This window comes from Mycetomoellerius zeteki, unplaced genomic scaffold (genome assembly GCF_001594055.1).
Source record: "Mycetomoellerius zeteki isolate Tzet28-1 unplaced genomic scaffold, Tzet1.0 scaffold39, whole genome shotgun sequence".
Lineage (NCBI taxonomy): Eukaryota > Metazoa > Arthropoda > Insecta > Hymenoptera > Formicidae > Mycetomoellerius > Mycetomoellerius zeteki.
In genome coordinates, this window is record NW_017257381.1 from 255,821 (window position 1) to 283,085 (window position 27,265).

General features: G+C 35.0%; 2 protein-coding genes across 2 annotated transcripts; both read right to left on the reverse strand.

Moving 5' to 3' along the window:
- Positions 1–7,178: 7,178 nt before the first annotated feature.
- LOC108726132 (zinc finger and BTB domain-containing protein 14) lies at positions 7,179–16,861 on the reverse strand. Its single transcript, XM_018453521.1, is given in 6 exon segments — positions 7,179–7,821; positions 8,303–8,345; positions 8,347–8,654; positions 11,175–11,387; positions 15,602–15,993; positions 16,618–16,861. Coding segments are annotated over 6 exon segments (1,401 nt in total). The 5' UTR covers positions 16,838–16,861; the 3' UTR covers positions 7,179–7,596.
- Positions 16,862–17,064: 203 nt separating this feature from the next.
- On the reverse strand, positions 17,065–27,245 carry LOC108726122 (uncharacterized). The gene is made up of 3 exons (XM_018453508.1): positions 27,200–27,245; positions 26,790–27,050; positions 17,065–17,156 (listed from the first exon to the last, which is right to left on the reverse strand). Exons 1-3 carry the CDS (start codon positions 27,243–27,245, stop codon positions 17,065–17,067), a joined length of 399 nt encoding a protein of 132 aa, XP_018309010.1.
- Positions 27,246–27,265: the final 20 nt, after the last annotated feature.

Genomic DNA, 27,265 nt, shown 5'->3' on the forward strand with positions numbered 1-27,265 from the left:
AATTATATGTTAATATAATAATTATAGTTTTTCTAGTTTTATACTTTATATTAATTAATCATATTTCAATAATACTTTAATATTTTAAGTTAATTATAAAAATATTATTAATTAATATAAAGTATAAACCTATAAAAATTATAATTAACAGCCAAATTGGCCGTCTCTACATATTAATTAAATAATAAACAGCCGAATTGGCCGTCTCTACATATTAAATGTCCTATAAATAAAAATGCTATTCAGAATCCTGAACAGTAGTATTTTGCATAAAAAATTATTATATGATATATAATTTTATTATGTGTTATTATTTCATTATATGTTATATTAATTTTTATTGTTAAACTCGTGTAAAAGATGTAAATAAATTTACAAAATAAATTTATCTAATTGGTTTACTCTTTTAAACTTACCCTAATCTTGTGATATCCAATTGGTATTTTTTCGCGGAGCACAAGATACATTTCTTGATTTCACCACGTATATTTCGATTCTATATGACTTTGACAGCTGTCATAACCGCTCGTTACACGCATCGATAGATAATGAATCGCACTCTGAAAATTTTTGCGTATTTCAAAAATCATCAAAAAAAAAAGTGTCGGTACCTTTCTGCCCATGACTGTACATCGAACGGACGCCGGATGTTCGCGAATGTTTCGAATTATAGGGTTTCAACGTTCGCGGTAAAACGAGTATTTCGTCGATATTGTCGGTACAATGGGTGCGATTGAGTTGCCGCTGCGAATGCTTCGAGACATTTTTTGCAGGGTTGGGTAGTGCTAAATTAAAAAGATAAAAGTTAATTAATTTTAACTTAACTTAGTTACATTTTAGACTCTTAACTTTTTAACTTAATTTAATTACATTTTATCGGTAACTATTAACTTTGAATTTGATTTCTTTTAAATTAATCCTCAGACACAATGCGAGAGGATAATGAGTATATAATTTAGTAATTTTATACTGTATAATCGTTACTTGTGAACAAAAATAACCAGATTCTTTAATAAATATGCTGTGAGAAAGGAAAAATACGAAAAATTATGTAAAATGATCAAACTTTTTTTTTCGTTTTTTTTGGTTATTCGTTCGGACCAAAAGTTAACTTTTAACTTTTCAATTACTTTTTTATTAACTTAACTTTTAATTCATTCAATTAATTTCATTATGGATTAACTTGTATTTTAAATAAGTTAAATTTTCAAGGCTGTTAACTTTAGCTTAGTTAAAAAAAAAGTTAACTTACCCAATCCTGATTTTTTGATTGGTCAATTAATGAAATTCTTTCTTCTGATTGGTTAATCAAATGCTTTGAAGCATTCGTATTGACAACTCGACCGCGCCCAAATATTGCACAAATTGTAAACTACAAAAGAAATACGCTATATAAATCGCGAATCTGAGTAAATCGAGAGGAACCCTAGGCCCTATTTGCGCTAATATTGTGCGAGTACTCGCGCGATTCTCCTCTTACTATCCGGGAAAAAATGTTTTATATAAAATTATATAAAACTTATTTATAAATTTATATATAATTTTATATACAGGGTGTATCTAAAATAACGTACACTAATCATACAGTGCTATTCCTAATAAAAAATTGAGTCGAAAAGTCCTCTACCATTTTGCAATTTTCGCAATAGTTAACAAGATATTAATTACTAAAAATCGCTGTGAATATTGGTTTTCAATAATTAATTGCAAAATGGTAAAGGACTTTCTGACTCAGTTTTTTATTAGGAATAGCACTGTATGATTGATGTACGTTATTTTAGATACACCCTGTATAATTATATATAATGAAAATTACATATAATTTTATATAATTGTATATAAATGGACATATTTTATATATGATTATATAAAATTATATATAATTTTATATGTAATTTTATATAATTTTATATGATTATATATGAAACATTTTTTCTCGGGTATTCATGGATATCTGTTACTCGAATCTTATATAGGAGCACATTCCGATCATCCACTAATTATATCTCCTTAATGTTATTGAAGATAACCTAATAGAAGGTTGAAACGTTTAACAATCATATTTATTATGTCTTATAATTAGATTGAAGTATCGAACAACTAACGGTTTTCACACTGACACCCAGTGCTGGCTTATATGCTCCTTAATGATTAACATAGCGAGAAAATTCAATGAAAGTGTGTACTTTGATAAAATTCGAATAAATCGAGATATTGAATTATTTAGAATGCCGATTCGATTTCAAACTATCGTTATTATTAATAGCGTTATATTCGGAATCGAATCTTCCTGGAGAAAAGCTATCCTATGTGGACCTTGGCTTCCTCCTAGTTTCATCATAGTGATTTAATTTTTATTTATTTTTATTTATTAATGTGAGGCCTACAAGCTCATTATTCAACTTCCACTCTCTGGAAAATTTATCTTTGAAGTTTGTTTATTGTTATTATGTAGAGATTTTCTATCCTTCAAAGGACGATAGTACCTGAGAAATATTCGAGTACTCGCATATCCCTAATTTATGCCGTCGCGTAACAGTGTTGTACGCGTAATCTAACATTTGAACATTTGTACTTCACATATTATAGTCGCGCGTGATGATAAAATATTACTACGTAGGCATGACTCACACTGTATCAGACACTATTGCATATTATACTCTTACTTATATGTATGTACCTATATGATACGAGCCTCTCGCTAGTGATGAATAAAATATTTTTATGACATATCTCAATAAAGATATAGATATATGTGAAAAGAAAAGATGTAATAAGATACAAATACAGATACTTTAAAAGTAAGTATGTCAGATACATATCAGATACTTTTAAATTATTTTTATAATAATAATAATATACACAAAATATATATTTATGATACCGTTCATAAATTTGGGAAAGTTCGCGATTTTTTCGCATTTCGCAAAACCTTAGGTATCTCGGTGAAAAAAATTCATAGAAAAGCTGTTAAAAATGTATTTTAAAGAGGAAAAATAAAGCTTTTTTTTAACTGGCTGAATTTTATTTTCATGACATTTTGTTTTTAAAATTACATGAAATTAAAAAGTGACATTTTTTTCAATATTTTGATATATTTTGAAGCGCTGTACCTGTATGAAACATCATCAGACAGAATTTAATAAATAAGCATTATGAAATAGACTTTCTAAGTTTTAAAAAAGGGCTATTAAAAAAAATGATATGATGATTTTTTGCAAAGATATCTCATTTTTAATGTGTAAAATTTTAGCATGTAAAAAGCTTAATTTTTCTAAAATGTTTTCTAACTTCAAAATTAAAAGGTTTGCGAAAACAAGATAAAAGAGAAAAAATGTTTGATATAATGCATTTAATTCACATCAATTTTTTTCAGAATTACTTAAAAACTTTGGAAAATATTAGGTGTATAAATTAATTCTCGACCCCAACATTTAATAAACTGCAGCACTTATTTAAGCGAAAACTTATTCACGCAAAGTTTGGTACTGAATAATACCAACCTAATGGAATTACAAAATTCGAAAATCAACATCACCTCAAAAAATTGATCGTGACAGTAAGTAAGATGTCGTGCGACAAAGTACATATTAGGCACTGCTTACTTTTCGCGTTTCAATTGAAAAAAAATGCTTTCGAAGCGAAGGAAATGATTTGTTTGGCATTAGGAGAGAATGCTATATCCTGTAGTACGTATAAAAAGTGGTTCCACAAGTTTCGGGATGGAAATTTTAATCTCGAAGATGATGAACGGCCTAGACAAAGAAGTTCGAAGATGATGATTTGGAGCAGTTATTGGCAGAAAACCCATGCTAGTTCGAATCTAAACTTGCTTCAGCATTAAAAGTAACTCAGCCAGCCATTTCTATTCGGTTGCGAAAGCTAGGAAAAATTCAAAAAGAGGGCCGTTGGATTCCGTACGTTCTTTCCATAGACAACAAAGCGAGACGCTATGATACGGCTCTGTCTTTGCTTTCTCGATTTAAAAAGAAGGACTTCCTGCACAAAATAGTGACGGGAGATGAAAAGTGGGTGTATTACAACAACCCGAAAAGACAAAAATTATGGGTGAATCCAGGTGATCTTTGACATCGATCGCGAAATCCAATATTCATGGCAAAAAAGTTCTTTTGTGCATTTGATGGGACTTCAAGTGTGTGATATATTTTGAATTGTTTAAACCGAATGAAACTGTCACTGCTGAACGCTACAAACATTAACTTCAGCGTGTGAGTTATGAAATCGAACGTAAAAGATCTTTTACTGACAAAGGGCCTAGACCGGTAATATTGCTGCACGACAACGCAAGATCTCACACGGGGAACGCGACTAAAGACACTCTTAATTTGCTGAGCTGGGAAGTTTTGCCACTCCCGGCGTATTCACCAGACTTAGCACCAACAGATTTTCATTTATTTCGACCCCTTCAACATTACTTTGCAGACTCACACTTTAAGACATACGAAGAAGTCGAAAATTGCATTAAAGATTTCATTGAATCAAAACTGCCGTGTTTTTATCGAAGGAGAATCCGCCAGCTCCCTGAAAGATGGAAGAAATGTGTCGATTTTGGTAGAAATTACTTTCCGGACTGAAGCATAATTTCATTCTATGTAAATCTTAATTCTAACTAAAAAAGACTGAAAATTGATGTATACACCTAATATTTATTATCAATGATTAGAGTGAAAGATTATTGTTGATGGTCGAAATTTGTTTTTAATTTTGAACAAATTTGTACGAATCGAGCATATTGTACCAAATATTTCTTCTTTCTGTGTTCTTTCTACATAAACTACATATTTAGTTTCGAAGTTGAAAAATATTTTTGAAAAAGTGAGTTTTTACACAATAAAATGTTACATTATAAAAATTCGATATCATTGCGAAAAATCATCGTACCAATTCTTTTCAAAAAAGTATTTTAAAATTTAGGAAGTCTACTTTAAAATGTTTATTTGTTAAATTTTGTCCGATGATGTTTTTTCAGGTAGAGTACTTTAAAATGTAACAAAAATATTTAAAAATATCAATTTTCAATTTGTAATTTAGGAATAAAATATCATAAAAACAAAATTCAAATACCGATATTTAAAGCTTTTCCCTTTTTAAAATACATTTTTATAAACTTTTCTACAATTTTTTTTCACTGAGAAATTTAATAAGAGTTTTCCCTTGGGATGCACTAGGAGTAGCCTTGCACCGCGCCAGTTGCGTGTAAGCACTACACTGCACTGAAGTGGTGCACACCAGTGTACACTACTTCATTATTGCGCCAAAATCTTGCTCCTGGTTAATTTCTATTTTCAAATTTTAAATGCCATTGACTCTACACTATCTCTTTGAGACGGTGTAGCAAAATCCCACTTCGTACATAAAACTTGCACTACATCGTAACACCGTACACCGAATGAGTTCACCTATCATCAATCACGGAAACACGCTACACTGTCTGAGTATTACACTAGTGCAGCCAAGGGAAAACTATAAATTTTTGTGAAATATGAGAATCGCAAGCATTTCCAAATTTATGAATGATAGTATTATATATAATGCCAATGGCTACATTTAATAGAAATAGCAGCTTTACAATTGTAAAATTCTTACGATTGATTCTTGACTTTGATTCCTTATGGATTTAAATGTATAAAATAATCATATTAAAGAATTTTATAACAATTGCAAAGCTACTTTTTGTGTGTAGCCAATGCAGACGCAATAGCGCTGATAGCGTGCTCTCTGAACTCAACTTATGTACATAAATCCTTATGTCATTAACGACATTAATATTCGAATCGGAAATAATCTTCAAAAAGAAAATTTTTTTTCTACTAGAGATAAAAAAATGCGAAAATGTATCTGAAAATGTATAAATAAAATCTAAAAAACAGTTCAGATACTATGTTTTGTATCTAGATACAGATATTCCAATTCGAATATATCTCACATACAAGTTCTCACATACAAAATGTATCTCTATACATATATTTAGATATATGTGTATCTAGATATTACCCAATATTGCCTCTCGCAAAATTTCACATTAGAATAATGTCATTTACATGCGTTATTTTGTACAGTGCAGTGGCTGCATAGATATCTTCATACCTGAACTTTCGAATTTCAAATCCAGATATCTAATGTAAGTATATCGCAATTAATGTAAAATGTCGAGCGACAATACGTTAAGAAATTAAAATTATTTACAGTGAAAGTCAGGCCGTATTCTTCACTCATATATTATTTGGTCGGATTTATATACACAGTGCCCCATTTTAATGTCCCACCCCAAATAACTCTTATTTTTGATCTTAGAAAAAAATGTTTCAGATAAAAGTTTTATGGCTTTGAGGGAGACGTGTCAATAGTTTGACCTTGAATAGTTGCTTGAAGATCACGTAAAGGTCACCTTCAATTTTTTAAATGGAATTCCCTAATTTTCATTGGATATTCTTGTAACTTACCTCAAGAGTTTTCCAAAACACTATAATAAAATATTTTTTCACCAACTACTTTTTTGGTTATGATGCTCGAAAGTTACAGTACCTCCGACATTTAGCATTATCCAAGGTGTCCGACCGACAGCTAAAACCTCTTAAATTATTTAGAACCATGAACTGGATAACATTTATCAAAATCAAGGCCATTAGAAGATGTACATCTTATTTTCTTTTTTACGTTAAAATGAATTTTTAGTGTAAAAATGAAAATAAGAGGAACAACCTCCAATGGCCTTGATCATAACAAATGTTATCTTGTTCATGATCTTAAAGAACATTTAATAGGTTTTAGCTGTCGGTCGGTCACCTTGGATAATGCTAAATGCCGGAGGTACTGTAACTTTTGAGCATCACAACTAAAAAAGTATTTGGTGAAAAAATATTTTATTATAGTGTTTTGGAAAGCTTTCGAGGTAAGCTACAAGAATATGCAATAAAAAATAAGGATTTCCATTTAAGAAATTGAAGGTAATCTTCACATGACCTTCAAGTAACTATTCAAAGTCAAACTAATGACACCATCTTATGTCCCCCTCAAAGCCATACAACTTTTGTCTGAAACATTTTTTCTAAGATCAAAAATAAAAAAGAGTTATTTTGGGTGGGACATTAAAAAAAATGAAACACTATATATATATATATTGTGTGTGCGCGCGCGCGCGCGTGTGTGTATGTGTGTATAGAGCGCATATATCCCTTTATATTAATCTTACCTTTCGATACTAATTGATACTGATGCATCTAGTCGATGATAATCGACTTCTGCTTCGGCTCTCGTTCATGCCGTTGGATTCTTTAGAGGCTCGTGCGCTTTGATCGTAACGTTAGTAATCGATACCTCAGGTACTTACGTTAAATAGTTTGCGGTACAGTGACGCGAGTACTTGTTTGCATATATGAATACATTCAATCGGAACGAGAAGACATTATAAGCCCTATTGAACTTAAAATAGACTTGGGAAAAAGATACCACGACTTTTCAGAGAAGCTCGATAAGTTTTTTTTTCTATATGTTACGTTGATCGCGTTTTGCGGTTGTGCGTAGAAAAATAAGTTTACAGACATTTAAATTCAGAGATTCCAAATAAAGATTCTATTAAACAATGTCCTGACCATTTTCGACTTGGCAGCCGCGGTTGTCTTTTTCCCTGTTGGACGAGTCATCCTCGTCTCGATGCGCTTCTTTCCTCTTGCCATCGTCTCCAGTATTCCCGGAGTTTTCACTATTATTCGTCGAATTCGCGGAATGGGACTTGTTCAATAAAGAACTAAACTCGCCAAATTTTAAAATTTCTTCCATCGCAGATTGCTCCAAATTAACCTGAAACGTATACAGATGGCTGGTATCTGACTAGGCTATCAGAAAGAAGCTCAGCTACATACAGTCCGTCATGAAAGAGCGCACAAGAAAACATTATATTATTTTAAGGAGGTATAAAACAAATATCTAAGAATACAAAGCCATAAAGTAGATTATTGATAGATATAAGTAGGTATTGATAGGAGATCAGAATAATTATGAGCAGTGAAGCAATTATGAGGTAACACCAAAGTACTAGGAACAAGAACGAAGAATCTCGAGTTCGAATCCTGGTTGGCTCTTATAATTTTTCCAGGCGCCTACAAATGTAAGTAGCAAATTGCTCCAGCAAATAAACTGACATTGATTTCTTGTCATTTTGATGTCAAAATAACGGCAAATAACATCAGCTTATTTCTTAGGACAATGCTAAGTACAATACAGATAAACATTCTTATGTGACGGGCTGCAATTTTAAATTCTCAAATTTCTCTGCCGCTACCTTACGTGGCCTGCCGCGTTTGCCTTTCGTCGGTGACGAAGATCTTCCTCTTCGGCCATTGCAAGTGTGAATCCAAATGTTGTTTCAACTTGTCTTGCCTTGCGAACATTCGTGGGCAGATACTGCAAGCAAAGGGTCTTTCGCCAGTATGCACTCTTCTATGCCTCGCCAAGTGCGATGCTCTCGTGAAAGCCAAGGTACAAAGGTCACAGGAAAAGGGTTTATGTTGTGATCTTTCGGACTTGCTAAGCATCCTTGTCTCTCTTCCTTCGTTTCCTCCTGTTCTCTTCATGACCTCGAATTTCCTCTTTACCCCTATCTTAGGCGGCTCGTCTGGGCTTTTTGAAGTTTCCTGTAAATTAACAAATAAATCGTTTCAAATTAACAAATAAATCATTTTAAAAGTTCTGCGAGAACGATTATAAATCGGAATTTTGATGAAAAAAAATTTCAAAATATATCTGATAATATGTTTAAGAATTTGTCATATTTTAAATTTATGAAGATTTAAAAAAATACTTTAAACTTTTTCAGATTTTAAAAGTTTTTCAGACATTAGAATAAGAAATCTTAGAAATGTTTTAATTACTTTTGAAAAATATTCTAATTCGTAGCAAAAATCCAAGAAATATTTTACTCCTACAGCACAAAATTGCACAAAAGTTGTAGCAACACTGCTGCAAAATTGCAGCAACACTGCTGCAAAATTGCATGTTGCAGCAATATTGCAGAGATTGCTGTACTGTATAGGTAATAATTACAAAATTATACAGAAATTCTGAAAAATTCTAAAATTTACATAAAAATTCTGAAAAATTATATTAGGACAGCCAAATGAAACGTAACAGATGAAAAATTCAGACGTTGAAATTAACTGACATGTTAATAATCACCATATGGTGATTATTAACATGTCAGTTAATTTCACAATATGGCTAACCGATATTGCGAAATTCAAAATAATCTAAATAAAAATTGCTTCTCGGGAATCTTTTAGGTCGCTGATTACGAATCTGTAGTCTGAATTCAAAAATTCAAAATAATTTGACTAAAAATTGCTTCTCAAAGATTTCTCAGATCGCTGATTGCGATCTGCGAATCTAGTTTGAATTTAAAAATTCAAAAAAGCGGATGCAATATGATAGATCAATATTGAAAGATATAAAGAAAAGTCTTAATTATTTAATCCCCCGTGGAAGATCTTCCAGTATTTTTTTACTCATCCATCCCTTAAAAACCCCAATCCTTGACTCTTTTCTATAATCTTTTAAAGACGGGTGTGAACAACGCGTAACTCTTCTAGATTCCAGTTTCCACAAAAATCTTGTTTTGGCGTATCTGCATCCACCATATTGGATCCGCCATTTTGAATTTTGGAATTCAGATTTTAGATAACTTAGACTTAGGCCGGTGGTGTATTCATAGTAGGTTTTTATTTCAAAACCATCTTAAGTAATGTCTTAATACGCTAATGCGGCTCTTTGATTGGTTCATGACACCTCAAAGCTGAACTTAAGACGATCTTGAATATAAGAACTGACTATGAATACCGGCCTTAGACTTCATAATCAGCAATCTAAAAGAGCCACGAGAAGCAATATTCGTTCAGATTATTTTGAATTTCGCAATATCAGGCAGCCATATTGGATCCGCCATTTTGAATTTTAAAATTCAGGTTTCACGTTCGTAATCAGCGATCCAAAAAACATTAAAATACTGTCGGGACTATTTTTTAACATGAATATTAGGTCAGTGAAAATACAAAAGTGTCATACTTTCTCAAGCGACAGGCATCACTTTGATCCTCTATATTTCGGAAACCTATCATATGCTCAACTTAAAAATTTTATGCGATTATTGTCTCATCATGACTAATCATTTGGCACAAAATTTGCTTCAAAATTAGAGGTCCAGAAAACGGGCGAAAAAACACCTAATTTTGCGGTGGCTCTTTGACGGTTATTCTGGGACATTCTGTATACATATATAGAAAGAGAGAGAAAGAGGAAAAGAGATTTTAGCAACAAAAATGCCGCATGCGATTGAACATTGCAGAAAACAATTAATAGTACGTTTCGTTACTATAGGTGGGATGGATCTCGCTTTGCGTGGAAAGTCGTACGCCCCTGAGCAGAGGGGGACGTGGTATAGACCTTGCTTCGCGTCAAGAGTCGTGTACCCCTAGGCATCAGAGGGCAGTGATGCATATTTGGTCCCGCGCAACTCGGAGAATCAGCCCCTCCACTTTTGCTCCACCAATTGACGCCGCGTTCGGCTAGTAGAAAGCGGTGTCAATTGGTGAAGTGGAAGGGCTGATTCTCTGAGTTGCGCGGGGCCAAATATGCATCACTGAGAGAGGGATGTGAAATGGACCTCGTTTCGCGTAGTCATTACAAAATTACAAATTTTCTGCTTTAAAAACAAAAATTATATAAAAGAATAATGTTTTAAAAAAAAATTTTGTTTTTAAAGCAGAAAATTTATTTAAAAATAGAGAATTTCTGTTTTATATAATAGAAAAGAGATGTTATTTCTTAAACTTATTTTGTTAATATCTTTTTAACGGAAAACGAGCAACGGCTAAAATCTGTTAGAGGTCAATCAGGATCTGGACCTTGACAACATATGTCAAAGTCAAGATCATTAGAGACAGGCTCCCCTAATTTAAATTTTTACCAAATTTTTTAATGTTCCATCAAAATAATCTATCTTATATAGTTATTATATAAGTCTATCTTATATAGTTTATTATAGTAAATGCAATTTGCTTGTAACAGCAAAGCCGTTACTGCTTCGGTGAAAACTTATTGCAACCGCGTAAAATGCGATTTGTCAGAAAAACTTCCTTTCGGTAGATGACTAACTCGTTTACCTGTATGTCCGATACCGTGACATCCGCCGATCCGTCATTGAGATTAGACTCGCATTTGACAATCCTCGAAACATCCTCACAACTCGATTCTCGCGAAGAATCTTTCGATCTCAATTCCAGTGGATCGTTGTTCCGTGTCACACGACCTACAGATACTCTCTTCTGCCCTTTGAATCTTGTTTCCCGCTTGTACATCGGAGGAGGTATACGCCTCTGAAAATAATTATAATGAATATTCGGATTAATATATTTATTTTTTCTAAATTATTAAACATAAATCTCAATGTACCCAGAATTTCAACTGGGAGGGAGGCAAAAATTTATCGTCATACAAAATTATTTATTGAAATATTTATACTAAAGTCAATCTTCGAAAATCTTTAATGAACTCTCTTATGTATAATGCGTGAGTTACTAATTGAGCAATAAACGTTTAACTTTTAATCGTAAAAATGATTTCCATAATTTTGATTGTTTCTCCTTTATGGAGAGGCAAGCGCCATCCCCCTGCTCTCTCTTTATGTACGGTCATGAATTTGTACATGGTCAGAACGGTTGCAACACTTTTTTTTATGGGTTTCGGAACGTATAAATATTACAAGGACGCGAACCTCTGCGTCCAATGAGCTCATAGACTTATAATAGCGTTTTTCACTAAGGCCCAGTTCCACAACTCACGGTTAACTCTTAATCGAGGTTCAACTTATTCACTGTCTCTTTCCAATTTTAGAATTGAAAAGAGATGAGAAACAAATTGAACCTCGGTTAAGAGTTAACCGTGAGTTGTGAAACTGGGTCTGAGCCGACTGAGGGCCAGTTTCACAACTCACGATTAACTCTTAACCGAGGTTCAATTTGTTTCTCATCTCTTTTCAATTCTAAAATTGGAAAGAGACAGTGAATAAGTTGAACCTCGATTAAGAGTTAACCGTGAGTTGTGGAACTGGGCTACAATCTTAAATGTTTTGAGAAGTCTTGAATGTCTTGAAAAGTCTTGAATGTCTTGAAAAGTCTTGAATGTCTTGAAAAGTCTTGAATGTTTTATTTTTGTTTTTAAGTTAAATGTGTTAATAAATTTAAACAATTTAAAAATTGTTTCTTTCGTTGATTTTTTTAAATTAAAGTGAAAATACATTTAACGTAAATAAAAATTTACTTGATTTCAAGAAATGAGGTTTAAACCAAAGAAAAATTTATTTAATTTCAAGAAATGACGTCCAAATCAAAAAAACTTTTCTTTAATCGTATAACAACACTCAAAGGACTCCGCACAAAACATATGGAAAAGTGCTTTCGGTCGAATTGACTGAATTTTTGATATGTTGTAATTCTCGTAATTCTGAACAAATGTCTCAATAGGCACAACACTTGATCCTATGGCTAGTTTCAGAGATATAGAGGCGGTTATCCTCTGCCGAAATAGCTATGTGCACTACATACGAGTCATTATCGATTCCTTAGGGTTTTGTTTCTAATATATATGAATTAAATAGTTACAATGATAATGAGTAATTACAATAAATATAATAATTATTATAATATTGTTATACCCACACCGTGCCGACACCCGTGCCGTACCGTCTCTGAGCGAATCGAGTCGAGAAGACATGAAGAGTGCGTCACTGGGCAGCGGCTCAACTATTGAGCGAGCGAGACAGATTTGAATGGAGACGTCACTTCGTTCGGACGTGTTCCGTTCGCTCGGATATTTTACCCCAGTTCACAGTCGCTTCGCTTGTACGAGTTGTTCAATTTAAACCGTCTCGTTCTCTCCTTTTTAATCAATGTGTCTTTCATTTTCGCGATTCGGGAGTGCGCGTTCGTTCGGGCTAGCGATCCGGTCGCGCAAAGCGAATAACGCGCCGCAAACGTAACAATATATAATATATAATAATAATTATATAAATAAATATAATTACAGTTATATTACAATCATAATTATATATATTATATATATAATTATAATTATATACTTGTCTAAAGTTACACTGTATCAATGTGAAGGCTCATAGTATGACTCCGGAAGGTAAAATGTTGAAACCACCGGGCCACAGTTCGTTTTGTTCTGTCTTAATGGAGACAAATTTCATTTTTGTAACGCTTAGCAAATATATCAGTTATAGTCAACATCGCATCATTTTTTCATTCTAACAATACAGTCCATTACACAAACACATATGTTTTGTGTGTGTGTGGGGTCCTCTTTTTAATTCAAACAAATGTTTTTTTAATCGAAGAAATCGAGAATTATCAAATTTTAAGACCTATCAAAATTTTCGAAACTTATCAAGATCTATCAAGACTTTCAAGACCTATCAAGAATTTTAGGACTTACCAAGACTTTCAAGATCTATCAAGACTTTCAAGAGTATACAGTTTCGAACAATTATCAAAACAAAGCAATGATTAAATTGATTGAAAATTTGCAAAAGATATGATTGAATACCCATCACTATCTACGACTTGAAAAGTGAGCGCGAAATTAGGAGAGCGAAAGCGAAGCTGCCGGGTGATTGCCGGAGGGATCGAGGAGTAGGATTTATCAATGAGACAAGCGTTAAGTTGTTGTAAAGTTACCAATCCCCAACATTGCAAGATTGAGTGTACCACACGTGATAAATTCGAGTCAAAAAGCTATGGCCAGTGCATGGAGCTGCCGCGAGTAATAAAATATTTGGATGCCGCATACCGTTCACTCGAATTGCTCCAATTGTCGCATTGCATTTTTGCGTAATGCTCGCCGCCCTCTTGCCACAACCTTGTCGCCGTGTTTCGTTTTGTGTGTAATTGTGCGTTAGATTACCATCTTGTAGGATAAGTAGCAGTTTCGAGTCGTGACTTTCTTTCTCTCTGCTTCGACGGGACCACTCGGATCACCGGGTAATTCCGTATAAAGCATTGATGTTAGAGTAAAACGTTTAAATTCTATAAGTTCGTCAACATGTATTGAACGGTTCCTTTTTAAGTTTTGAGGTTGGTACTCATGATATAATTCGTTGTTGCGACCTTTCTTTTTTACACACAGTTTCTGTACGGTTACGCTGAATAAATATTCAGTTCTTTTTTGTAATTCCAACACTCTTTTTTGTGTATTACTCTCTGAAATCTTAACATAGTAGCGGTCCGTAGTTGAAGAAAAAGTTCGCCGTTTATACATGTATAAAAAAAGAGATGAAAGTTACATCGCTCGCCTGCGGAAATTCTAAGTCGATTGCCGATCCATATGTCGTCAAACATGGAATATCATGGAATCGAGAAATTACGTGGTATCGAAAACTGGAATGTGTGGAAGTTCACACTGGAATGTGTGAAGAATTTGTTACGCGCAACTGAAGATGCGTATGAAGTAAGTATCGGTGAAATCCAAAAGTCGACACCGTTGCCTGTCGGTGCAACGAATGAACAGCAAACTCAGTATCGAGAGAGTCTAAAAATTTGTCCTTGGGATAGAGCCGATCGTGCTGCGAGCCAGATTATTGTCAAGACGTTGGACACGAAGGTAATAGCACTTTTGGTATCGTGTGAGACAGCGAGGAATGTGGCTAAAATTACATGCAATTTATGAACATCAAACGAAGCAAGCATCGTACACCGCTCAATCAGAATTTTTCAATTTCAACATGAATCCATCTGATGATATGGTGACTCATACTTCAAAGTTCGAGGGACTTGTTTTACACATGCAGCAATTAAACGTAAAACCAGATGAGTCGTCATTGGTAGTTAAGCTATTAGATACTCTACCATTTTGAAGAACCTGAACAATTTTGGGTAGAAGTAGGTTCAATAAAAATAGAGGAAATGAAAAAAATGATTAGTTACATATAATTCTTGATAGTCTGGGGAATAATGTAAAAGCAAGGAAATCATGTTAAGAACAAGTCCATAAGAATTGCCTTAAAAAAATATTAAGAAGAGTGCCCTGATTTTTACCAAATCAGGCGCAAATCGATAAAGCCAGACTAGGGCATATCCTACCGCTTTCTGATTAGACAGAAGTAGGGAAACCCCGACTATGGCATACTCTACCGTTTTCTGATTAGACTCCTGATAGACTCAATTAGGTAATTCCCGAATAGGGTATACGTTACCACTTCCTGGTCATGACCTGATCGAACATCGGCATGCTCCATCAAATTTCTGCTCGGGTATATATATATTGCGACATTATATATTCATGTATATCTATTTCTCTAATACACTCGGTATATGATTCTTCTAACAGGTATTCTTACCCTCACTGAAGGTCACCAGAGGTTCGCATCCTCGTAATATTTCTACGTTCTAAAACCCATAAAAATAGTGTTACAATCGTTCTGACCACGACCCATATATGGATCCCCGTAATGGAGAAGATTGAGATCAACAGATGCAAATGATCCAGATAAAATCTCTCAAAATAAGCTAAATCGCATATCCTTTTTTACAATTTGCGTTTCCGTGGATCGCGGAAATTCGTCGAAGCTGTCCTCATGTCCGTCGATCACCATCGGATCATCTTCCACTTCGATCTCCTCCACTTTAATGTGATCCTCCATCGCATCGACGGTCGAGTGTTTTGGTAGGAAAGGAATCACCGATGGTTCTTTGATGTATTCGGTAGTGTGCACTCTAGTTTCAATATGGCATCGTTGCATTCGCGTCTCAACCCTGGTATAGAGGTTGCGGTTGCTTTCTTGGTTTTTCGGTTCGCCAGAGAGACCACGTATCTCCAAATCGGTGGCAGTTTTTATTAACGAGGGAAGGTGCTCCTCCGCTACATCAATGGATCCTCTGTACATGAAATCCAAAAGGCATTCCATTTCCTCAACAGCGACACCTAGACAGTAAAAATATAGTATGTTAGATAGGATACATTTTAATTTCCTTAAAATTGTTCCTCGAAAATAAGTTTTCGAAGAGGTGATAGACACTTCAAATTGGAAAGATTTCCAAATAAATATAACAAAACTCTCTTTTCCTCTTGCATGATTTTTAAAGTTTATTTTCGCGTAATGTATACCGTTACCCTCAGAAAAAGTAATAGGTAAGCCTCAAAAGAAGACTGCAGTTTCACAGAAGGCTGCAGTTTTTTTATTTAAAGAATAGAAGTTTGCCTCCTTAGGGCTTCAACACAAAGATCGTAACTGAGTCGTGAAACGTGCGTCGTAGTCGTAGGTAACAATGTTTTGGTCAACCTACAACTACGACTTACATTCCACGATTCAGTTACGGTCATCTTTGTGCTTAAGTCCTTATGTCCGCTGGACCGCAAGCTTTCATGAAATCCAACTTTCATGAAAAGATTTCACCGTTATGTAAAAACAGCTTGCAACACTTTCTCTATCTCTCCTTCTTTCTTTCAGATGAAATATCCAGAATTAAAAAAACTTGTGCAAACTCTTTCTTTAAATATCCATTTAAAACGTTATGAATGCTTCGTCGAAGCATCATCAATGTATACCTTTTAAAATGAGAATGGGTTGCTCTCCATAATGTTCCTTAAAGACCCTTTCGAAATAAGGGCTGCACGCTGCTAGCACCAACCTGTGGGCTCTCAACATGCCACCCTGGCAAGCCAAAGTCGCGTCCGTCAAGGATCCACTTTTGTAAAGAGCTTCGAACAAACCCGACAGATTCGCTAGGTGATTGTTCCACGTAAGGTTGAACGTCTTTTCGCTCATACTCTCTTTTATCGAGTATTACTTATTAATCTGAAATATATAAAGATTTCGTATTTTCTCAACATCACAGTAGGATAAACTAATTTGAACGCAAGAGTATTTTTTTTGCAAAACGCATATACAAATTAGAATAGTTCATTTTTACTCGTGAAGAAAAAATTTTTTTCGAACCAAAATGGTTTCAATCCGCAAAAAAATAACTCCTGTGAAAGGACCGCACACAAACCTTATGAAAATTGAATTTCGGTCGAATTGGCTGAAAATTTGATATGTTGTAGATCTTGTCGCCCTGATAAAAAGTCTTCACAGGCACGATCTTCTGTAACGAATGTTTGACCTCTATGAGACGTCATTCTTCAAAATGGGCTAATACTACCAAATCTTATTTTCAACGAGTATGGTGCATTCCTACGTCATTATTTGCACTTTCTATGTATATTTTTAAGTAAAAAAATGATAAAAATAATATTGACTTGATATTGCTTCTCACAAATCGGGGTGCTTGATTATTGTGAGTCCCCTCGCCTCTCACAAATCGGAGTGCTTGATTATTGTGAGTTTCTTCGCCTCTCACAAATCGGGATGCTTGATTATTATGAGTCCATTCGCCTCTCACAAATCGGGGTGCTTGATTATTGTGAATCCTAGCACAAAACGCGCGCGCGCGCGTGTGTGTGTGTGTGTGTGTGTGTGTGTGTGTGTGTGTGTGTGTGTGTGTTTATGTCTATAATGTGGTCAACATTATGTTACTTGCATCTACAATACTTTCTAATATTTGGGTAGATGGATTCCTTACATTTTCTTGATTTCGAGTCTATCTCAAATACCAAATAATAAACTGCTACTATGTGTGCACGTCCTCAACGTTCTCGCTCTGGATTTACAAGTACAGTAGTGCTCTAGAATTGGACCACCTTCGTTTTCGATTTCTTCATTACTCTGTATATATTCTTCATCAAATACAATCCACAATTGATGAGTAGAGTTTCGAAAGCGCAAAAATAATTTAATTCTTATGAACCCTGGCTCATTGGTGTTAAGATCTATTTTTAAAACTTGCTCATTTTCTTCATCAGGTTGAGCTCTCAGTATTGTATCTTGAATATATAATGGTGATAAATTCAATTGATATGCCCCGCAAGTTAGATCGCGCAAATACTCAATAGATAGTGGAGGGAACAATGGAACATGTTCTTCGCCCAATGGAACTCATCGACCTCGTTTAAAGCGAAGATTCTCCACTTCTACTCACGCTTGAACGACATTAATATCATAAAACTTTTGAAGCATTTTTCTAGCCGATTCAGCGTCAGCATTTGCCATGGTAATAGGATCATAATATTTATTGATTATACCTCCACCAATGAGAAGACTATCATTCAAATTCTTAATGTGAGAAGTACTAATAAGGTTGGCAAATATTTTAAATATTTAAAATGTCTAATGGCTTAGGACGCTCGTACGGAATACAAGAGATCCGGGTTCAACTCCCGGCCGAGATAATATTTTTCACAATAAGTTTAATTACAGTTTTTTCAGCATATTAACATCTTTATAATATGATGCCTGATTGAGCATCGAAATTATTAGAATTTAATTTAATTCGCGAAATTATTACAGTGGTTTAATTGTGTTTAGTCCGGAAATATTTCGGTATACAGTTCGTTAGACTACAATTGTGGTATATATAGTATGTCAAGTACATATATATCATATTTAGTGATTCAAAATTGAATTATTTAAAGCATTTTAAGATCTAGCTTCGACCGTATAAGGCTCTAATTTATCGGGTGTGTCTCTCACACACACACGGTCTAAAAATGATATTATTTTTTAAATATTTGTTTTAGGTGACCATTTCGTTATTCCACTATCCATCTGGTTTTAGTAGCTATGCGTGATTCATTTGCTTCCTCTGTTAAAAATTGACTTTGCCCACGGTCCAATAAAGATGGCATTTTATAAGATATTACTAATCTTTGAAGAGTTGGAATAGCATCCTTCGATCAAGGATAAAGATGTCTTGGGCTGCACTGCAGCCTCGATTCGATTTCTCAATTGTTCTCTTGAGTTGACTGACGACGAATAAACTTCCTATTTCAGGAAACACACAAAGAAGTCCAGTGGTGTCAAATCAGGTAATCGGGATGGCCAAGATACTACTCCTCCACGTCCAATCCATCGTCGTGGATAATGTCACAAGCTAAGCTCGAGTAGTTCTGCCATAATGAGCTGGACATCCATCGAGTTGAAACCACATTTAAATCCGTTGCTGCAGGTGGATGTCCTCTAAATAATCAAAGAAATCTCCAAAAACTTAGTATATCTGGCTGCATTTAATCTGTCCGGTAAAAAAAATGGTCCTACTAGAGAGTCGTTCCAAATTCCGAGCCAAACATTAACAGCAAATTCATGCTAGAACCTACTTTCCCTAACAGTCCTGGGATTTTCATAAGCCCATAAATGATAATTTCTTTGATTAATAATTCCTAACATGGGTGTTGTACCTTTGACCAAAAAAATTCAATTTTTTTCTAATGTTAAAAAAGATGTATAAAACTTAACAATTTAAATCTACAAAAAATATATGTTAGTGTCAAACTTCAAAGAATATTTTAGAATTTTTTTGAATTTTTAGACATCAAAATATAGCATGCACAAGAAAGAATAAAACAAATGATGGTAGGGAGACACTCATCCACGGTCTCACATAGAACATAATTTCAACATCTTCCAACTATTGTCAATACATTTACGATAATGATCTACGATTTTGCTGAAGATGTTTTGAAAGAAACCGAAACATCCAAATAAGTTGGTATCGACAGTCACTGTACAATTTTAATATATTATGTGAATATTATTAGACTATTGTATAAATTGCGCACCAATTACCGCGCTGTATTAATGCTCTCATTGTCCGTATATTTTATTATTGTTTTTCAAATAATAACTCTCGAGATTGTCAAACATAAAAACAAAGGAGGGTTAATGAGAATTAATTCGCGGTAATTCGTGCGAGAATAAAAATCGGTTTATTACCAATTTGAATAAATATAATTAATTAAACCTAGACATTTCGCCTTGCCTTTGAGCCATCATTAGTATGACAACATGTTTGTCTAATCTCTGTAACCTTCATGGCGAGACGGAGGGGCGACGAATCAATCTCATACCTATTCGATTGACACGAGATTGAGAAGTCAGGTGGCAACGAATGAACAATGAAAGTCTTTACAACATATCAAAACCGTTACCACAATTTATATAAGGAAAGAAAAATAAGGTACTCACCCGTATAGCCATGAAGGTTGTAACATTAAAATTTAAAAATTACAAATATCCGCTGAATATTCATATTGTGTGAACGAAATCGTGACAAACGAATCAATTCTTACTACGGTTAACAATCGAGTGATTTAACAATAATACATACGGTGTACCAAATGATAAATAAGTATACGGTATTACCAATCTATATCAATACAGTATTTAAAAGGATACACAGCCCAGACAGCACAGAATATATTTATGAAAATATTTATTAATACTTATTTTTTGGAAATGTTATATAGATATTTCATACATATTTTATATAAAGCTTTATTGGAAATATTATTAAAATATAGACCAAATATTTTATGTAATATGTACGATAAATATCAATAAATATTTCTAAAAAGTATTTTTTACTTTGATTATAATGTATCATTAAGTATTTTCACAGCATTTTACTATAACATACAATAAATATTTCATATTATTTATAATAAATGTTTATGATCTGTGCAATCTAAGACCACACAAATATATAAATAAATATATTTACAAAATATTTAAAATAAATCTTACAAATATTTATAAACATTTTGTAAATATTTTAGAAATATTATGTGCTGTCTGGGAGACATCAAGAACAGAAACAGCACGTAATTCAAATTAATATAGCCATCGAGATATATGCGTGATACAAGAAATCAGTATCGGATTGCAAGTTTAAACTATTTTTTGTAACTGAATATGTAGCATTTTGGAGATACGTCCTTTATACAAAAAACGTTCATTGTCTACGATTTCCGTGCCTTTCCAGTCAAAATCATGGTTTAGATCCAATCTGTGTTCAGTGATAACCGAATAGAGAGGGGGGAGAGGGGGGAAAGAGCGAGAGCGCGAGAGCGAGAGCGCGAGAGCGAGAGCGAGAGCGAGAGCGAGAGCGAGAGCGAGAGCGAGAGCGAGAGCGAGAGCGAGAGCGAGAGCGAGAGCGAGAGCGAGAGCGAGAGCGAGAGCGAGAGCGAGAGCGAGAGAGAGAGAGAGAGAGAGAGAGAGAGAGAGAGAGAGAGAGTTAGTATTTCTCCGGATATCATTACGGTGTTCTGAGATTCTCGTTCTTAAAATCCTTCCTGTCTGTCCGACATAGGAAGCATCGCAATCTTTGCAATTTATCTTATATACTATGTTCTTTTTAGCCTTGTTAGGTAAAAGATCTTTGTGTGCATCCGGAGAAACACTAGTAACCCCCCATTCGATTATAACTGATTGGATCTAAACCATGATTTTGATTAGGAAGGCACGGAAATCGTTGACAATGAACGTTTTTTGTATAAACGACGTATCTCCGAAATGCTACATATTCAATTACAAAAAAATAATTTAAACTTGCAATCCGATATTGATTTCTTGCATCACGCATATATCTCGATTCTCAATAACTTACATTAATTTGAATTACGCGCTGTTTCTGTTCTTGATCTCTGTGTATCCTTTTAAATAATGTATTGATATAGGTTGGTAATACCGTATACTTATTTATCATTTAGCACACCGTATGTATTATTGTTGACTCACTTGGACTCACTCGATTATTGACCGATGTAAGAATCGGATCGTTTGTCACGATTTCATTCGCATAATATGGACATTCAGTAGATCTTTCTAATTTTTAAATTTTAATGTTACAACTTTCATGACTATACGGGTGAGTGTCTTATTTTTCTTTCCTTATATAAATTATAGTAACGATTTTGATATATTGTACAGACTTTCATCGTTCATTCATTGTCACTTGACTTGTCAACCTTGTGTCAATCGAATAAGGATGAAATTGATTTGTCGCCCCTTCGTCTCGCCATGAAGGTCACAGAGATTAGACATACTGATGATGGCTCGAAGGCAAGCCGAAACGTCGATGCTTAATTAATTATATTCATTCGAATTGGTAATGAACCGATTTTTATTCTCGCACGAATTACCGCGAATTAATTCTCATTAGCTTCTTCTTTGTTTTTATATTATACAAGAAAAAATGTCAAAATTAGTCAAAGGTACACCACCTTCCCCTATATTTTTATAATGTCTTTGAGAAGTTAAATGCAGGGTTGGCAAACGTTACTTTTCAGTTACTTTGTCGTTTTTATAGTAAACAATTTGATGACGATGTTGCAATTTTTTATGACGGTAACGCTAACTAACTAAACGCTGTACTAAAGTTAGAAAAGTCACTTTGAAAAGTAACTTGTCACTATTATGCGTTACACCGAAAAAATTATAAGTATAACGCGTAACGTTACGCGTAACGTTACTCGTTACTAAAAAGTAACGTGTTACAAATTAGGAGTTATGTTTTTTTAGTAACGAATGACTTTTTCAATCCATTACAAGTAACGATTGACTTTTCTAACTCTGATGTTAGAATTACCATCATAAAAAATTCACGATGTCATTATCAAATCGTTATTATAACAAGGTAACGATCAACAAAGTAACAGCGTTACAAGTAACGCGTTACTTGCCAACCTTGGTTAAATGTTATAATATTTCTCTATTATGATCAATATTTAAAAAGTTATTTGCAATTTAAAAAATGCACTTAATCTCTTTTCCCGAATATTGATCATAATATTGTAAGAATTGACAGAAAGAAAAAAACTATGAACTGCAGAAATATTTTTTATTTCACACTCCTCTAGAAGAAATACAAAATGAATATAAAATACATTTTACTTTTTCTTGTACAAGATAAATTGAAATAATGTTCAATCATCATCTGATGAATTTTCGTAAGAATTTTTAACATAAATATGTTGTAATGAAAACACATTACTGTTGTACCATTTTCGTTCAGTCTCTGGTAAAAATCTCATTTATGATTTTAAATCATTTATGTCCTTTTTCCATAGATTATATCATTTTCACCACCACAGGACAATCGAAACACGTTCGTATTTAACTAATGTAAGCAACATCAAAACCTTGTTTATTTGCACTAATCTCCGGAAAAAGGGCCTAAGTAAAATTGTGCCTTTATTCCGCCAATCCCCTCAATTATGTAATGTAAATTGTGTTGACTACTGGATGTGAGTGTACAAGTCTGTTTTGGTGAGTGATTATCCGTATTCGTTTCCTTATAGATTTAAATTATCATCAACCGTTTTTGCTGAAATCTTAATTATTACAGCCTCGTTGGAGCTTTCTTTGATTTATCTGATTATTAAACCACGATGGAACAAATACGAATCTTTGCAGTAAGGCGGATGATTGGCACCAGGATTGCACAGATTACATGAGAGCGTAATATTGAATTTATATGATTCGTTGAAAATGACTTGAAGCAAATCGAAACGCATACGAAATTGATATATTAATATACAGGGTGTTTCCAAATTAAATCGCAAAACTTCGGGAGCGTGTAGAGGAGTAAAAAACTAAGAAAAAAAGTCCTATAGACATATGCTCGTTTTTGCTCCGTTTCAGAGAAATCGAAAAAAAATGTTTTTTTTACCTGCAAGATTAAATGGGGACCGTTTTCTAAATTTCTTGGAGAATGAATTTTCTGACTATTTAGAAAACATCCCATTACAACAACGTACTGAAATGTGGTTTCAATTAGATGGATGCCCTGCTCATTACAGCAGAGTCGCTAGAACCTGGTTAGATAGAAAATTCCCACAACGATGGATTGGACGTGGAGGAGCAGTACATTGGGCAACTCGTTCGCCCGACTTAACGCCATTAGATTTCTATGCATGGGGTACTCTGAAGCAAGAAGTTTATTCTTCGCCTATTCAATCAGAGCAACATTTGAGAAATCGTATCGTAGCTGCAGCGAACAGAATATCGCAAGAACAGTGCCTGGCTGCTACAAGAGCCGTGTTTGACAGATGCAATGCTTGTATTGCTGCAAGAGGTGCACATTTCGAACAAAATCTTCATTAAAAAGTTTATAAATAAAATAATTAAAATAATAAATTAAATATATTTTTTTCTTTTTTCGTGATTTCCTGCGAAACAAAGCAAAAAGGAGCATATGTCTATAGGACTTTTTTTCTTAGTTTTTTACTCCTCTACACGCTCCCGAAGTTTTGCCATTTAATTTGGAAACACCCTGTATATTGAATGTCTATTATTATACTTATACTTGCGCACCAATTACAGCGTTGACTCCTACTTCCCTATATATATATATATCTTGTTCTTTAATTTATTAAAGTTTATGTCTATCATAAAAAGGAATGAATATAATGTCTGCATATTAATGTATAAGATAAAGAATAGATTGTGTCTAAAATATTTGACGAATAAATTAGTGTAATCAGGGAATGAAAGGGAAACTAGACAGACGGAAGATTTAGTTCTTGCTAGATGTAAGTTTAAAGAGGAACAGAAAATGTTATTATATAAAGGATTTAAAATGATTTGCCTAATAATTTGCCGAGAAAGAATTAAAGGGTGAGTATAGGATATAAAATTTTAGAAGGTTATTAGCGAAATATATAAAAGTCGGAACCGTGGAGTAACATAATATTATATTGTAATATATTATACCATTGTCATAGTAAGTGTATTATTATATGCAAAGCATAGTTGAGTTCGTTAAGTAGCTACTGAGCTAATAAAGATGCATTCATTTACACATTCATTCATTCATTCTCTCTCTCTCTCTCTCATTAGCGAAAACAATCCTCTACGTGGTTTAAGCACATCTAACATCACGGAAGTGCGAGACGCGAAGCGTTCACAAAGAATCCGCAAACGCCGCAAACTGAGGAATTCAAAGAACGCGTAGAACTGCGGATCAAAATATTCCTAGCCGTATGCATATGACTACGATCGGGAAGGTTATTATTCTTTCACGTACGCACGCACGCACGCACGCACGCACGCACGCACACACGCACAGTATGTACACTCCTCGCACGCGCCCACGCATGCGGAATATCGCTCTTCGCGATGGGTCCGCGATGGTTGCATCATAAATGAATTAAATAATCCCATCGTGGGAGGAGAAGGGAGGAAAGCGGTGCGACTCGATCACGCGCTTTCATTCAGTGCACAATTATTCCAATTCCGTACACAGTGATATTCACTGATGTGTCACCGCGTGTCCCATAATTGACTACGCGTCGCAAATTCCACTTCGAACGAATATCACGATAGTTTAGCCCTGCGATTGGCGTATTTTCGCGGGCTTACCTTACGGCGGAATATTCTCACTATTGCCTTGGTCCGAACTAAAATTGATTCAAATTCGTTTCTTAATTTTTAGATGTTTTTTATCGAGTCACTTTACTTATATTGCATCATGAATTAGAAATATAGACTGATGTCGCTGTGTGAGGCGTTGAGCATCATTGTTGATAAACTCTCGCAAGGATATATTACGCGTGCGAAGAACAGGGGATCTCAAAGAAGAGGTTCTCCATTAGGAAAGGGCGCGCGTTCGGCATGTGCATGTACGTGTGTATGACTAGGGTAACAACGCGTGATCATGCGCAGATGTGAACCCTCACGTAGCCTCGATCTATAATTTTGTTGGTGGACCCTCCCACGCATTTCCAAAGGACCCCCATTCCTTGTGCAGGAATGAGCCAAACGCACCCTTTTTCCACTATCTTTTCTCTCGTGGGCAATGCGACCGAAAAAAGTTCGCGAATGCGTGAAATTGATCAGCGTGACTTTCAGGTGAAAAATCTAATTGTAAGCGTTTTTCTAATTTCTAATTGTAGAAACGTTCAGTGATATAAAATTAAGAACAATTGATATATTGAATGATTCAATATTGTTACCTAAGTTTAAGTCTCAAGCCATAATTAAAAATTGACCAATCACAAAAAAAAGCAATGGTCAATTTCTTACGGCTTAAGATTTAAAGCTTAGGTAATTGCTTATTGTATTCTCTAAAAAACATTCTATAACAAAACACAAAAAAATTACATTCAGATAGAACGCAGAGGTCATAATAATATTATCGTGATCTTATTCGTCACACTTATAAGTTCACTTATAAGTGACAAATGAAGTTACGATGACATTCTATAATATCATGACTCTGTGTTCTACCTGAGTGTATATAAGTTCTACCGACTAATTGTGTGGCGATTCTCACAGCAAATTCGTGTCGAGAAACGTCGCTCCGCTGCGACGGCGACAATGCCATGAAGAGGCCTTGAATACCATAAGCCGTTCTTCCGTCAAGCTCACATACTAATATAACGCGCAATAACGGTAGCCAATCTGACAACGATTAGAAGAACTGTTGCGATTGTGACAAATGAATAAGCGAAAACTACGAGAGAAATGCATTGGACTCTCATACATCTGGATGTAAAGCACGCTAGTAGTGTATCACTCACGTGCGACTTATGTATACGCACAGATACGTATGCTGAGGAGGAGGAGGAGGAGGATGAGGAGATGAACCACCGCGAAAAAACCGGCGACGAGGCTCGCACGTGATCGCTGTACCCCAGGAATGCGCGAGTCTCGCGCGTCCAAGCGCGAAATCATCGGCGCGAAAGACGGAGTCGCATTCGTCGCGCCGCACCACGCCGCGCCCGCGCCGGTGCCTTCTCTCTCCGAGCTCTATTAATATCTGCGCCTCGACGTCGACGTCGCGCCTCCGGAACGCGCTCCGGCGACAGAGGAGGGAGAAGGAAATAGGCGAAGAGCGGCTTACCACTCTCCCCGCTCGTAGCAATTTCCTCTTGATCGCGCAAGAAACAATGTTGTACGACAGCCACCCTGGGTATCTGTGATCTCCAAAGTAATCTCCGATTTTGCTCAGGGCAGATGATCGCGGGGACTTTCCTCTCTTTTCTGATATAGGCCTCGTGTATTAGAGCTGCGGTGGTGTTACGAGTTTTCGGGCGGCGACGGATGCAACGAATGTACACTTGCTGGAAGGGCGATATTTGGAATATATCACGGGAGAATGAGACTTATGAAACTATGCTCTGCGAGGGGCACGGCGCGACCGACGGTGTAACACGACGTACTAGGGCTCTCTCGACCGAGTCGCGACTGATATCATTTCCAGCGGGGGACTGTAGGGTCGGCAGCCAGAACCCCACCAGGGGGTCTTCGTACAACCCCCACGCGGCATCATAGTAGTAGTCGTGTATGTCGTCGTCATCGTCGTCGTCGTCGTCGACG